The sequence below is a fragment of the Ovis canadensis genome, chromosome 21 (genome assembly GCF_042477335.2).
Source record: "Ovis canadensis isolate MfBH-ARS-UI-01 breed Bighorn chromosome 21, ARS-UI_OviCan_v2, whole genome shotgun sequence".
Taxonomy (NCBI): domain Eukaryota; kingdom Metazoa; phylum Chordata; class Mammalia; order Artiodactyla; family Bovidae; genus Ovis; species Ovis canadensis.
In genome coordinates this window covers 21554956-21566400 of record NC_091265.1, presented here as the reverse complement: position 1 = coordinate 21566400, position 11445 = coordinate 21554956, and the positions used below count along the sequence as shown (strand labels likewise).

Below are 11445 nucleotides of genomic sequence, written 5' to 3'. Positions count from 1 at the left end.
TTAACAAGAACCTGCCCCAGCAAAGAATGGCTGTGCTTTGCAACTTACTGTCATTTTATTTTTTATTTTTATTTTTTGCTTACAAATGCTTGTTCATAAGCACTTAGGAGCATCAGCCACTTGAAATGTACACAACGGTACGTGTGTCTTAAAAGACTTAAAGACAGGGTCAAGTCTGCATTCTCAAACTAATTGTTCAGTGGAAAATATGTCAGAGGAGAAAGGTAAGGATATGTGTGACTTCTTCAAAATATTTTTTGGCTTAATTTTTCCAAAGTGGTCACTGTTGTTTCTGTTTTGTTTGAGAGTAACCTATTCATGAAACTGACCCAAAGGGGTGTCTGAGCTGGGGCCTTTCTCTACTGTCTCCCATGAGTTGGGTGGGGAGCACCAGGAAGAGAATTTCCTGGTTTGTTGCTGCTGGGGGGTACTGAGGGGCTTGATCTCTGTGAGGATATGGGGCAGAGAAATTTCCATTCTAGACTGGTGACCACAGGCATTCTTACGTTGAAGTGCTTTTTCACAATTCAAAATTCAATGAATCAATACAATAAAGCTCTTCTTGCATGACAGAACATATTTAATAAAACCTCAGAAAATAAATTCCCAAGTTTTTCAAGACATTTGCTAAACTCTATAGAGATGAAAGACTCTTTCCAACTTGTTTGGTAAATTAAAAATAAAAATTAATGACATTCAGAGAGTCACAGGTTGGGTTTGTGGTACAATCAGTGACTCTGGAGGAGAAGATGTTGGCTGATATGTTTGTGAAGATAAGCCAATTTGTTAAAGCAGTCTTGTCTTGTTTCAGGAAACCTAATCATCCATATTAACCCCATTGGAAGACTGGTGAAACGTAATCACTTGAACAAATGGGTGGGGTTCAGAGACACAATATAAGGAGACTCCAGGAGGCAAAGTCAGTCTTCTCCAGAACTGAGAGGGAGTGTTTGGAGTTCACCTGCATCTTGAGACTTCTGAAAGCCACACTTGGAACTCTTGACCCCTGAGCCAACTTCATATTATTCTCCGGGGTAGACTGTTTCTACAACTCCTAAGGTGAGTACATAATTCACCACAGAGCAGCTTCTGGGACTCTTCTGAGGGAAACCAAACTAAGTTTCCTAATTTTAATTTATTGGTAAAATGAGATTGTTTTCAGTGTAACAGCTGTTTACCAACTTAGTGAAATGACTCTGTTCCAGTTTTGTTAGCTTGTCTTGACATGCACTGTGGAATGATTAGGGGGATTCATTTTATTTCTGTGATTGCGTTTCTTTCTCACTTGTCCCCATGCATTTTAAGGACTCAGAAAGCGGCTGACTGCTGTTTTGTGTTCGATGTAGCTTCTAAAAATATTTCTTAAGACTATTTGATTCAATATGTAGTACCTATCATCACTTACCCAAAAAGTGGAATGTGTCTGTAAATACCAGAGAGATAATACTCTACACTAGAGCTAGCTAATGCACACAATGAGTTGCTGAAAATATTGCTAAAGTGAGGTAACTATAAAAGAAAGTGAAAGTGAAGGGAGGTAACTATCATCCCTCCCAAAACATACATTTTTTACTGAAATCTTAAAGCAGCTAGGGAATGATTGAGAAGTCAGAAAGGTGACACTACTGAGCATACAAAGATATGAGAAACTGAAGATGCTCTATGCTTAACAAGTACAGGCAAAAGGACCTAAATTTTTTAAAATGTAAAATTTTAATCACATGATATTTTTTTGATGATGACTATTACTATAACATATAAAATGCATCGGATGAGTATGGATAGAAAGAAAAATTCAACCACTTAGTATATTCATGTAAATAAACTCTGGTTGGAATAAGTTACAATTTTCCAACGTTTAATTTTCTCTTTATTGACTCTGAATTTTCTCTTTATAGACTCTGAATGTACTCAAAGTGCTTTAAGAAGAAAAAAAATATTTTTGAAATAAAATGCAGATTGAGATAAAAAAAGGACATCTAAAGAAAATGCATGATAATTACATGAAATAATAAAAATACAAGCGTAATCAACTATCTCACACCAAATCAATGGCTGGCATAGAGAATCATGACTATTTGCAGAAATTAGGACCCACCATGTAGAGCTGTTAATTAGGTCAAGCTCCTGAAGTCATGCTATCTAGAGGAAAACAAGACCTCTTCAAAACTGAGCTTCTCCAGTAGGTAGAGGGGAAAGAGGTCAGAAGATAGTGTTGGTTAGGCCACTGAGAAACTTTTCTGCAGCTCTTGAAAGCTCTCTTTGTGTTTCTGTTTTCCACTTGTATCCAATGAAAATCCAGATTCTTCTGCTCCTAAGTTCAGTTCAGTTCAGTTCTTTTGCTCAGTCGTGTCCGACTCTTTGCATCCCCATGAATTGCAGCATGCCAGGCTTCCCTGTCATCACCATCTCCCGGAGTTCACTCAGACTCAAGTCCATCGAGTCCGTGATGCCATCCAGCTATTTCATCCTCTGTCGTCCCCTTCTCCTCCTGCCCTCAATCCCTCCCAGCATCAGAGTCTTTTCCTATGAGTCAACCCTTCACAGGAGGTGGCCAAAGTATGGAGCTTCAGCTTTAGCATCATTCCTTCCAAAGAAATCCCAGGGCTGATCTCCTTCAGAGTGGACTGGTTGGATCTCCTTGCAGTCCAAGGGACTCTCAAGAGTCTTCTCCAACACCACAGTTCAAAAGCATCAATTCTTCGGCGCTCAGCATTCTTCACAGTCCAACTCTCACATCCATACATGACCACAGGTAAAACCATAGCCTTGACTAGTCGGACCTTCGTTGGCAAAGTAATGTCTCTGCCTTTGAATATGCTATCTAGGTTGCTCATAACTTTTCTTCCAAGGAGTAAGCATCTTTTAATTTCATGGATGCAGTCACCATCTGCAGTGATTTTGGCTTCTGCTCCTAAAGCCATGTATTATTCAGTCACAACCCAAGTGTTTTTTTGTTGTTGTTGTTCCTTTTTTGGCTCCAGGAAAGAGGAATAAACTGATGTTCTTCCCTCAGGAAAATGGACTCAGAAATCTCAGAAGCCTTCCAGAAGGAGCTTACCTGCTTCGTCTGCCTGAATTTCCTTCTAGACCCAGTCACCATAGGCTGTGGGCACAGCTTCTGTAGGTCCTGTATTTGTCTTTTCTGGGAACAAGCCTTCGTCTTTGCCAGTTGTCCAGTGTGCAGACAACGATCAGAACAGACAAACTTCAAAACCAATTTTCTTCTGAAGACTCTGGTGTCCACTGTTAGAAAAGCCAATCTCAGGCAATTCCTGAAGTGTGAGGAACACCTGTGTGGGGCCCACAAGCAGACAAAGACCATCTTCTGTGAAGCCGACAAGAGCTTGCTCTGTTTGGTCTGCTCTCAAGGTCAGGAGCACAAGACTCACAGACATTGTCCCGCAGAAGAGGCTGCTGAGGAATCCTGGGTGAGTGATGCCTCTGAGAGCACTTAGGAAGCTTGGGGATGGTACACCTAAGAGATTAAAATGATGATGCTTAAACCCTCTCTTGATTGAGTTGGTAAAGAATTCACCTGCAATGCAGGAGACGCCGGTTTGATTCTGGTTTGGGAAGATCCCATGGAGAAGTGGTAGGCTACCCACTCCAGTATTCTTGGGCTTTCCTTGTGGCTCAGCTGGTAAAGCATCCACCTACAATGCTGGAGACCTGGGTTTGATCCCTGGGTTGAGAAGATCCCCTGGAGAAGGGAAAAGCTGCCCACTCCAGTATTCTGGCCTAGAGAATTCCACAGACTATATAGTCCATGGAGTCACAAAGAGTTGGACACGACTGAGCGACTTTCACTTTTACTGAGTGCCACGTACAGATCTAGTTAACAATAATAAAGTGGTGAAGAATATAGAGCAGTATACCTGCTTTATAGAACTTGTATCCAACAGCTAGCTGATGAAGCTAACTGAAATTATTTGGGTGATATATTATTATGCTAATGACACTGTTGGTCCTTCATTTTAAGAAAGAAACTGTAAAATCTACAAGTGCAAAGATACTTTTCGTTGAATACAGGTTTTCTAATCCTGGACAAGAAGGAAGATATAGTACATTGGATTTTACAGAAGATAAACGTACCTATATCCAAATTTTGATATAAGTTGCCACAGCAGATGAAAATTAGTCATACCTCAGGCAGATAATTACCTAATGGTGTGTGGATTTTTAGTGTAGAATTTCATACAAGAGATCATGAGTGAGGAAAAATAGGGATACCTGATGGCCTGTCCTGGTCTGTTAGTGTCTCTCTCTAGGGCCTTTGTCTAATAATCATTGATACACCCCAATCTTTGGGCTCTGAAACTCCAGTGTATTTCCTTTTCTTGTACTGAAATTGATAACTCTTTTACAGGAAAAGTTGGCAAACCAAATGAGATTTTTATGGGAAAAGATTCAAGAAACTGAAAGAAATCGCAAGAAACATGGCAGAGGAACTGACCCTTGGATGGTAAGTAGAAGAACATATTTCTCTGAAAAAAACAGGTTAAGGCAGACAGCGAGAAACTTACCATTAACAAAGTGAGCTGAAATCAACATGTATAGTGAAATTCAGAGAGTGAGTTGAACACCGTCAGAAAAAATCGTCTAAGCACCATTCAACCAACTTTTTCATGCCTCTCGAGCTCTTTAGAATCCAATGGATCAATAACTAAAACAAAATACCCATTAGAAGAAAGTTCTAAGGTGGAGGTTTATGGTGTGATATGGATGATTACATAGATGTGATTCAGGATCTCATGGAAAGCTTCTCAAGTTTAAGATCAATTCCAGTTTTGAAGTTCAAGTAAATGTTTAAAAATCCATGGGTTATTTCAGGCACAGATTTCTGTCAGTCATACATTCCAGAAAGTAAAAGGCATGTCATTGGGAACCACGAAGTACTTCAATCTGATTAGTACATGAGCCCAGGTGATACAAAGCAAACACGAACAGCACTTTAAGGAGTGTGCCCATCCTGGTGAAGAGTGATTGCTCTCTGCCTAGAGGGTGATATTGGTTCAAGTTGGAGAAAACGTGACATGTTAAACAACTCAGGGGGAAAGGAACAAGGAGAAAGAGTTGGCTCATGAGAGAGTGAATCATTCAATACCAGGAGGAATATGAAATGGAATGAAGAGAAATGGTCTTCCAAACAATATGGGAAGAAGATTGTGAACTTATGGGGAGGAAGAAAACAGATTCATAGAGAAAAGAACACTAGAAAGAAATGATTGAGGCTGGACAACTGTTCGAGGACAGGCAATCATTTTTAGAAAGATGTTTCATGGCACTAAGAGAAAGCCAGGAGATATTAGGTGAAGCACAAGCTTACGTATTAGCATTGAAATGAGGATATTGCATATGACATATGAATCACCCATAAATTTCAATTGCTTATATGGGCTCTTTCACATTTAACAGGAGGCATATGAAAGAAATGATTCATGAAAAGATTTTCTCCAAGTGTTTCAGGAACTCCTGAATTAGATGACAGTTGTTTGAGGAAAGGGTAGGATTGGTTTCTGATCAATTAAAAAGAATAAAAACAAAGTGAAGGAAAGAGGAATGAACTTGGCTTCTGAGATGAGGGAGGGCATGCATTTAGGATGGATGTAGCTTCTTGGGAGAGAACATGAATCAGAGCAAACTAAATGATGTTGAAATTCATTTCTCAACAGTTTTATGTGTATCGACATGGAGACATGATTAGGAGAACTTATCAGATGGCACCCCCACTTCTCCCAGAGGAAGATTGCTATGTAGAGAGTGTTATAAAAGAAGGCGAAAACATATACGATCAACTCATAAGAAGGCAAGAGGAAATAATCGGAAAGAAGAGAGAGCTCCAAGAAATACACAAGGAACTCATTCAAATGTGCTTTAAACTAGACGTGGAGCTGCTCCAGGTAAGAACTGAGGATGTGTTTGAAAATACATTACTTGAAGTTCACACCTTTGACGTCCCTGACATGGTATATTTCTTCACTCTCTGTGACTAAGGTGGGATTCTCTCCTACTTGGAAATATTATAGATAAAATTTGATTAGAGGTGTCCTTATAACCATGGGGGAAAAAATCCTTAACATTTTTGTATAAATTATGTACATATAATTAATAAAGTTGATATACTAAGTTCTGTTTTAATAATATTTAAAATACATACTCTAAATGTAAATAGTACTTTTAAGTCATTATAAAGTGTTGTACATTGTAGTTATTTTCTATTTATAGTTTACTCAGGAATAATTTCAGAGAAGGCAATGGTACCCCACTCCAGAGAAGCCTGGTAGGCTGCAATCCATGGGGTCGCTATGGCTAAGAGCCGGACATGACTGAGCAACTTCACTTTCACTTTTCTCTTTCATGCATTGGAGAAGGAAATGGCAACCCACTCCAGTGTTCTTGCCTGAAGAATCCCAGGGACGGTGGAGCCTGATGGGCCACCGTCTATGGGGTCGCACAGAGTTGGACACGACTGAAGCGACTTAGCAGCATTCGAATTATGCCTGAGCAAGCTTTACAGTATTTTGATCCTAGATGTTCCCCAGGGAATATTCCCTTTTCAAAATCTCCTTGTGTAACTTGCTTCTATTAAAACCAGAAAGGAACAGCTTATGTACTGATTCCATTTTTTGGTCTCCAAATGTGTAATAATGGGAGACATCTGGACAAAGCTCATATGTGTATGTATATACATACATACAAACACACAAATACATGTATATGTGTATAGATATACATATATGTGTGTATATGTATATTTCCAATTCCTGTTGAGATATACCAGGTTTCATTTGACATTACTTTGGAGCTTATTACACTTTGGGTAAAAGCCCCAGGAAAGATCATTATGCAGAAAGCAGAGGGTGAGTCATCAGTACTCTTGTCCTTTCTGTTCCATCTTTCATTTTATTAACTTATCAAGAATACATTCTATCCATGTAAAATATGTTGTCTCAGAGGGTTTTTTTTTTTTTTTCAGAAAGAAAGGGAAAACAGATTTCTCAGACTGTTTTCTGGTGGTGGTGATTAGAACTCTACTGAAGTTTTGCCAAGCCAAATCCTGGTTGCCTATATATAAGGTCTAACTTGTCTTTTTTTTTTTTTCCTTGCCAGGAATTGGAAGACAAGCTGAAATGGTAAGCTTTTTGATACTGATGAGGGCACCTGGGGGCTCTGAAAGAGATACAGCAGCACTTAACAAAGCAATGACTTAACTTACCTAGATAATGCTAGATTGCTTGTGTACGTGTGTCTGCGCCTGTTTTGCTGAGTATGATTTCTTGCTCAAAAGGAAGTTAGCCTTTTTGTTGCTGTGGCAGAGGGAGGTATTATCCAGCTCAGTGCAAAAATTTCTTAAAGGTCAATAATTTCTGATTTAGATATTAAAATCACAAGCACGTAGAGGTGCAAAGACTACTTTTTTCCAAGTTTGAGATTAGAGAGGCAATTTCCCCTGAGATATGGGCTGGAATCAGGGCAAGAAGAAGAGTGAGAATTAATTTCCAAAACCAGCTCAATTCTATGAGGGTGGAGAAGGGATTTAGATGAAGAATGTTGAGCTGAAGCATGCTGTCTTATAGCAAAGGCTGTGTTTAAGAAGCCCTGGGCAGCAGGAGGATGAACCCATCTTTCTCTTACAGGAGTGAGTCAGCACAGCTGCACGTGCCTCAGCCTCTGCTCCCAGAACTCCCTGCGCGCCCCATGTCCAGGCTGATGGACTGGCTCAACCTCTTCCGAGGTGAGTGTCACCCCATTGGTGTGTCTGCCCTGCAGGGTCCTTCAGTGATGGTGTCCACAGAGAATCTTTTCCTGCTTAGCTTTCACCTTGTGCAGGGAAACAGCCTGCCAATAGACAGGTGAAGACATATATGGTCACAGAGTCACTAAAGTCCTTACAGAATACATGCAGGCTGGTGCAGATGCTGATTTGATTCAGGCCTCATCAAATATTTTTAAATTTAATAAAAATTTGTATAATGAAAAAAGTAACATGCTCCCAAAATGACATCTTGAGCCCTAGAAATATCATGACATACAATGTCAGCTGTTCACTGACTTCTAGAAAACTGGTAATTAAAACAGGATATTAAAGTAATTAACCACAATTAAAATAAATAAATAAATTTCAGAGTTTAAGTGCAGTTAGAGTTTTAAAACATTTTTTAAGAATACATTTTCTTTTCTTTTTTATTTGTATTATTTTTAAAATATTTCTTTATTTAGTTTTAGCCACACTGTGTCTTTGTTGCTTTGCCCAGGTTTCTCTTGCTGGGGTGAGCCAGGTTACTCTTCACTACAGTGGTTGCTTCTCATTGCAGTGGCTTCTCTTGCTCTAGAGCACAGGAGACTCTTGATGAGTGAGCTTCAATAATTGTAGCATGTGGGCTCAGTAGTGGTGGGTCCTGGGCTCAAGAGCACAGGCTTGGTAGTCATAATCCACAGGTTCAGTTGCTCCACAACATGTGGAATCTTCCCAGGTTAGGAATGTCCCCTAAATTTGCAGGAAGCATCTTATCCACTGTGCCACCAGGAAAGTCCTAAAAAAACATTTTTGCTTAAAAAGTTCTTAAGAATTGAAGGCATAAAGTGCTTTTTCCATTCACATAATTTGACAAAATACATAAGCCTCAAAAATCAAATGCAGAAATCACAAGTAAGCAAATGGTTGGATGATGAGGCCACAATGAGGTCCATGATAAACCTCACCCTCGAGGGTGACTTAGCAGGAAGTGGAACACTAGGCCTCAGTTTGGAACCACAGATCAAAGACAGAAAAGCCCTACAAATAAACTACTTTGAAGACGCCATCCTTAGGTTGTATTTCTTCAGTGTCCATTTGCTAACTTATCTGTAATTGTAGAGTGATCACCAATTTTCCGTTCTACAGTGCAGCTTTTTTCCTTGCACTGTGGTGGTGAAGGTGGGGATAAGATATGCTGTCCTGGTCTTGGAGGTGATCGATGCCCAGGAGTCCAGTCTTTTAGATGTAACAAATATACAATATTATACCCAGCCAGAAGTCACCTTGACCTCCCTCTAACTTACAATTGCTGAACTTGTAGGAAGTTATCTCCATTTTAATTAGTTCTTTCTTCAGCAGATATGTGAGCAATATTTAAACCCAATACTTTGCAATCAGAACTGCCCTTCCTATCTTACAATATATTTCCAGTGAGACGCCAGGTGGACCACCTTCTCTGGTAGATAATTTGAATTTTAACATTGGTTTTGACTGGCATTTTCTCTCATCTCGCCACAGTCAACTTTTCATTCAGTAATGAAGTCAGCAGTCAGCACATCAGGCTGTTTGATGATGCAAGACGTCTGACATGTGAACACGACAGCCCCCATGCGCCTTCGGATGGTGGAACAGCAAAGCATTTTGCCTCACGGGGAGACCAGAGCTTCACCTCTGGCAAACAGTACTGGGAGATGCACGTGGACAGCTCTTGGGACTGGGCTGTAGGTGTCTGTAAGGATTCCTGGATAAGGAAGGATGACAGCATACTGGACGAGTCCAACAGGGACAACTTTCTCCTTGTGTGTGTGAAGCAGGATGACCATTACCAACTCTGGACCACCGCCCCCTCCACGCCTCTGTACATAGAGAGACCTCTGGAAAGGGTTGGGGTGTTCCTTGATTGTGACAATGGGAGTGTTAGTTTTGTGGATGCTGCCAAGCACTCCCTCCTTTGGCGGTACGATGATGGCATGTGCACTTTCCCTGTCAGGCCCTTCATCTGCACTGGCCACAGGTGAGGATCTGAGTCACAGCCCAGATGGGATGCTCAGGACTCCTTCTCTTGAGGGAGCCCTTGTGCACTGCAGCATATCAAGGAGACTTCCTGATCTTTAGGCTCTTTCTACTGTAATGGAACTTCCTTTATTGTTATTTGATGTGAAGATAGTGTCAAATGCAAACTTCACTTGGTTGTCCTCCATATTGCTGACAATAAATTCTTTTGTTATCATGTGTCCAGAATATATGTTGTGGTTTTTCACTTCCTTCATGAGCTTCCTAAATTCACAATATGATGATGTGCTTCCCACTTCCTGGACTTCAATACATGAACTGAGAACCTGTACAGCATAGGCTGACCTGGTCACCAACCAGGCCTACGTCAGCCTGCAAACTTCTCCTGCTTCCTCATAATCTACTCTGCCCTATGTACATCTATTCAACCTCAGGATGAAATCTGATTTGCAGGGAAATCGCCATTGCCCTGGAAACTGGGAAAAGCATTTCTTTTAGAGAACTTAGAATTTGCATGTCTTTTTCCATTACAATAGTATAAGGGAAAAAACAAAGACAGAAAGAATCTCCTAAAGGATGGACCCTATGGCTTCCCTTTGGCATGTCTGAAATACCACCATCATTATCACCATACTTGAGGGCCATTATTAAATAAGGGCTACTTGAAGACACCTAGTGTGATTTTTAGGACCATGGATATGATAGCCCAGAAAGTTAAGTCAATGAGGGTGGGATAAGCAGGACAAAGTGACAATACATGTTCTCGTTGGGATAAAGCTTGATGGTGTGGAATTTCATTGCACTACATAGAATGGCTCACAATAAAATACATTTGAATTATTTATTTCTGAGATTTTCCATTCAATATTTCCTGAACAAGGTTTTAACCACCTGAGTAACTGAAATCAAGGAAAGCAAATCTGCAGATGAGTGGTTTACTGTGTATTACAAAATAACAATCTAGAGAAAGGAGTTAGAGAATTATTTGGACTTTGAATAATTTCCAAGTTTTCCTGTGGGTCATGTTACTGTTACATGAACACAGTATCAACATCTAGGTCATCAAAAAAGAAAGAAAAAACATAACAAGTGATGAAACTTGTATACCATGGGGCCTTGCATAAATATGAATTTCCACTCTAATAAAGGTTGAGAGAATCTGTCTGAATTTGTCATATTGTCAATAAAGCATTATATGTGGGTTACTTCTGGAAAACAACAGGATTTTTGAAAGTAACCAATTAATACAGTTGCCTTATATTAATGTGTCTGAGGAAAAATCAGACTGATAGTTGAAAGAAAGCACACCATGAACATACTAGCACACATCATGAACTGAAATGAAAGTGAAAGTTGCTGAGTCGTGTTCAACTCTTTGCAACCCACGGAATACAGTCCATGGTATTCTCAGGCAAGAATACTAGATTGGGTCACCTTTCCCTTCTCCAGGGGATCTTCCCAACCCAGGGATTGAACCCAGGTCTCCCACATTGCAGGCAGATTCTTTACCAGCTGAGCCACCAGGGAAGCCCAAGAATACTGTAGTGGGTAGCCTATCCCTTCCCCAGGGGATCTTCCCAACCCAGGAATAGAACCAGGGTCTGCTGTATTGCAAGTGGATTCTTTACCAACTGAGCTAAAAAAACTAAAACAAAATAAGTTAGTAGATGCTTAAGAATAATTTAAACTTA

The 11445-nt window shown here is 40.1% G+C and overlaps 1 protein-coding gene across 1 annotated transcript; it reads left to right on the top strand.

Moving 5' to 3' along the window:
- The first annotated feature begins 3020 nt into the window (after positions 1-3020).
- LOC138427269 (tripartite motif-containing protein 43-like) lies at positions 3021-9759 on the top strand. The gene is made up of 6 exons (XM_069566617.1): positions 3021-3431; positions 4370-4465; positions 5676-5903; positions 7114-7136; positions 7641-7738; positions 9260-9759. Exons 1-6 carry the CDS (start codon positions 3021-3023, stop codon positions 9757-9759), a joined length of 1356 nt encoding a protein of 451 aa, XP_069422718.1.
- The last annotated feature ends 1686 nt before the right edge of the window (positions 9760-11445 follow it).

Bases quoted from the DNA above. Each gene is read 5' to 3' on its own strand.
- LOC138427269 (XM_069566617.1), top strand. From the start codon at position 3,021: ATGGACTCAGAAATCTCAGAAGCCTTCCAGAAGGAGCTTACCTGCTTC. The intron at 5,904-7,113 runs GTAAGAACTGAG...TTTCCTTGCCAG, and splicing joins TAGACGTGGAGCTGCTCCAG to GAATTGGAAGACAAGCTGAA. The intron at 7,137-7,640 runs GTAAGCTTTTTG...TTTCTCTTACAG, and splicing joins TTGGAAGACAAGCTGAAATG to GAGTGAGTCAGCACAGCTGC.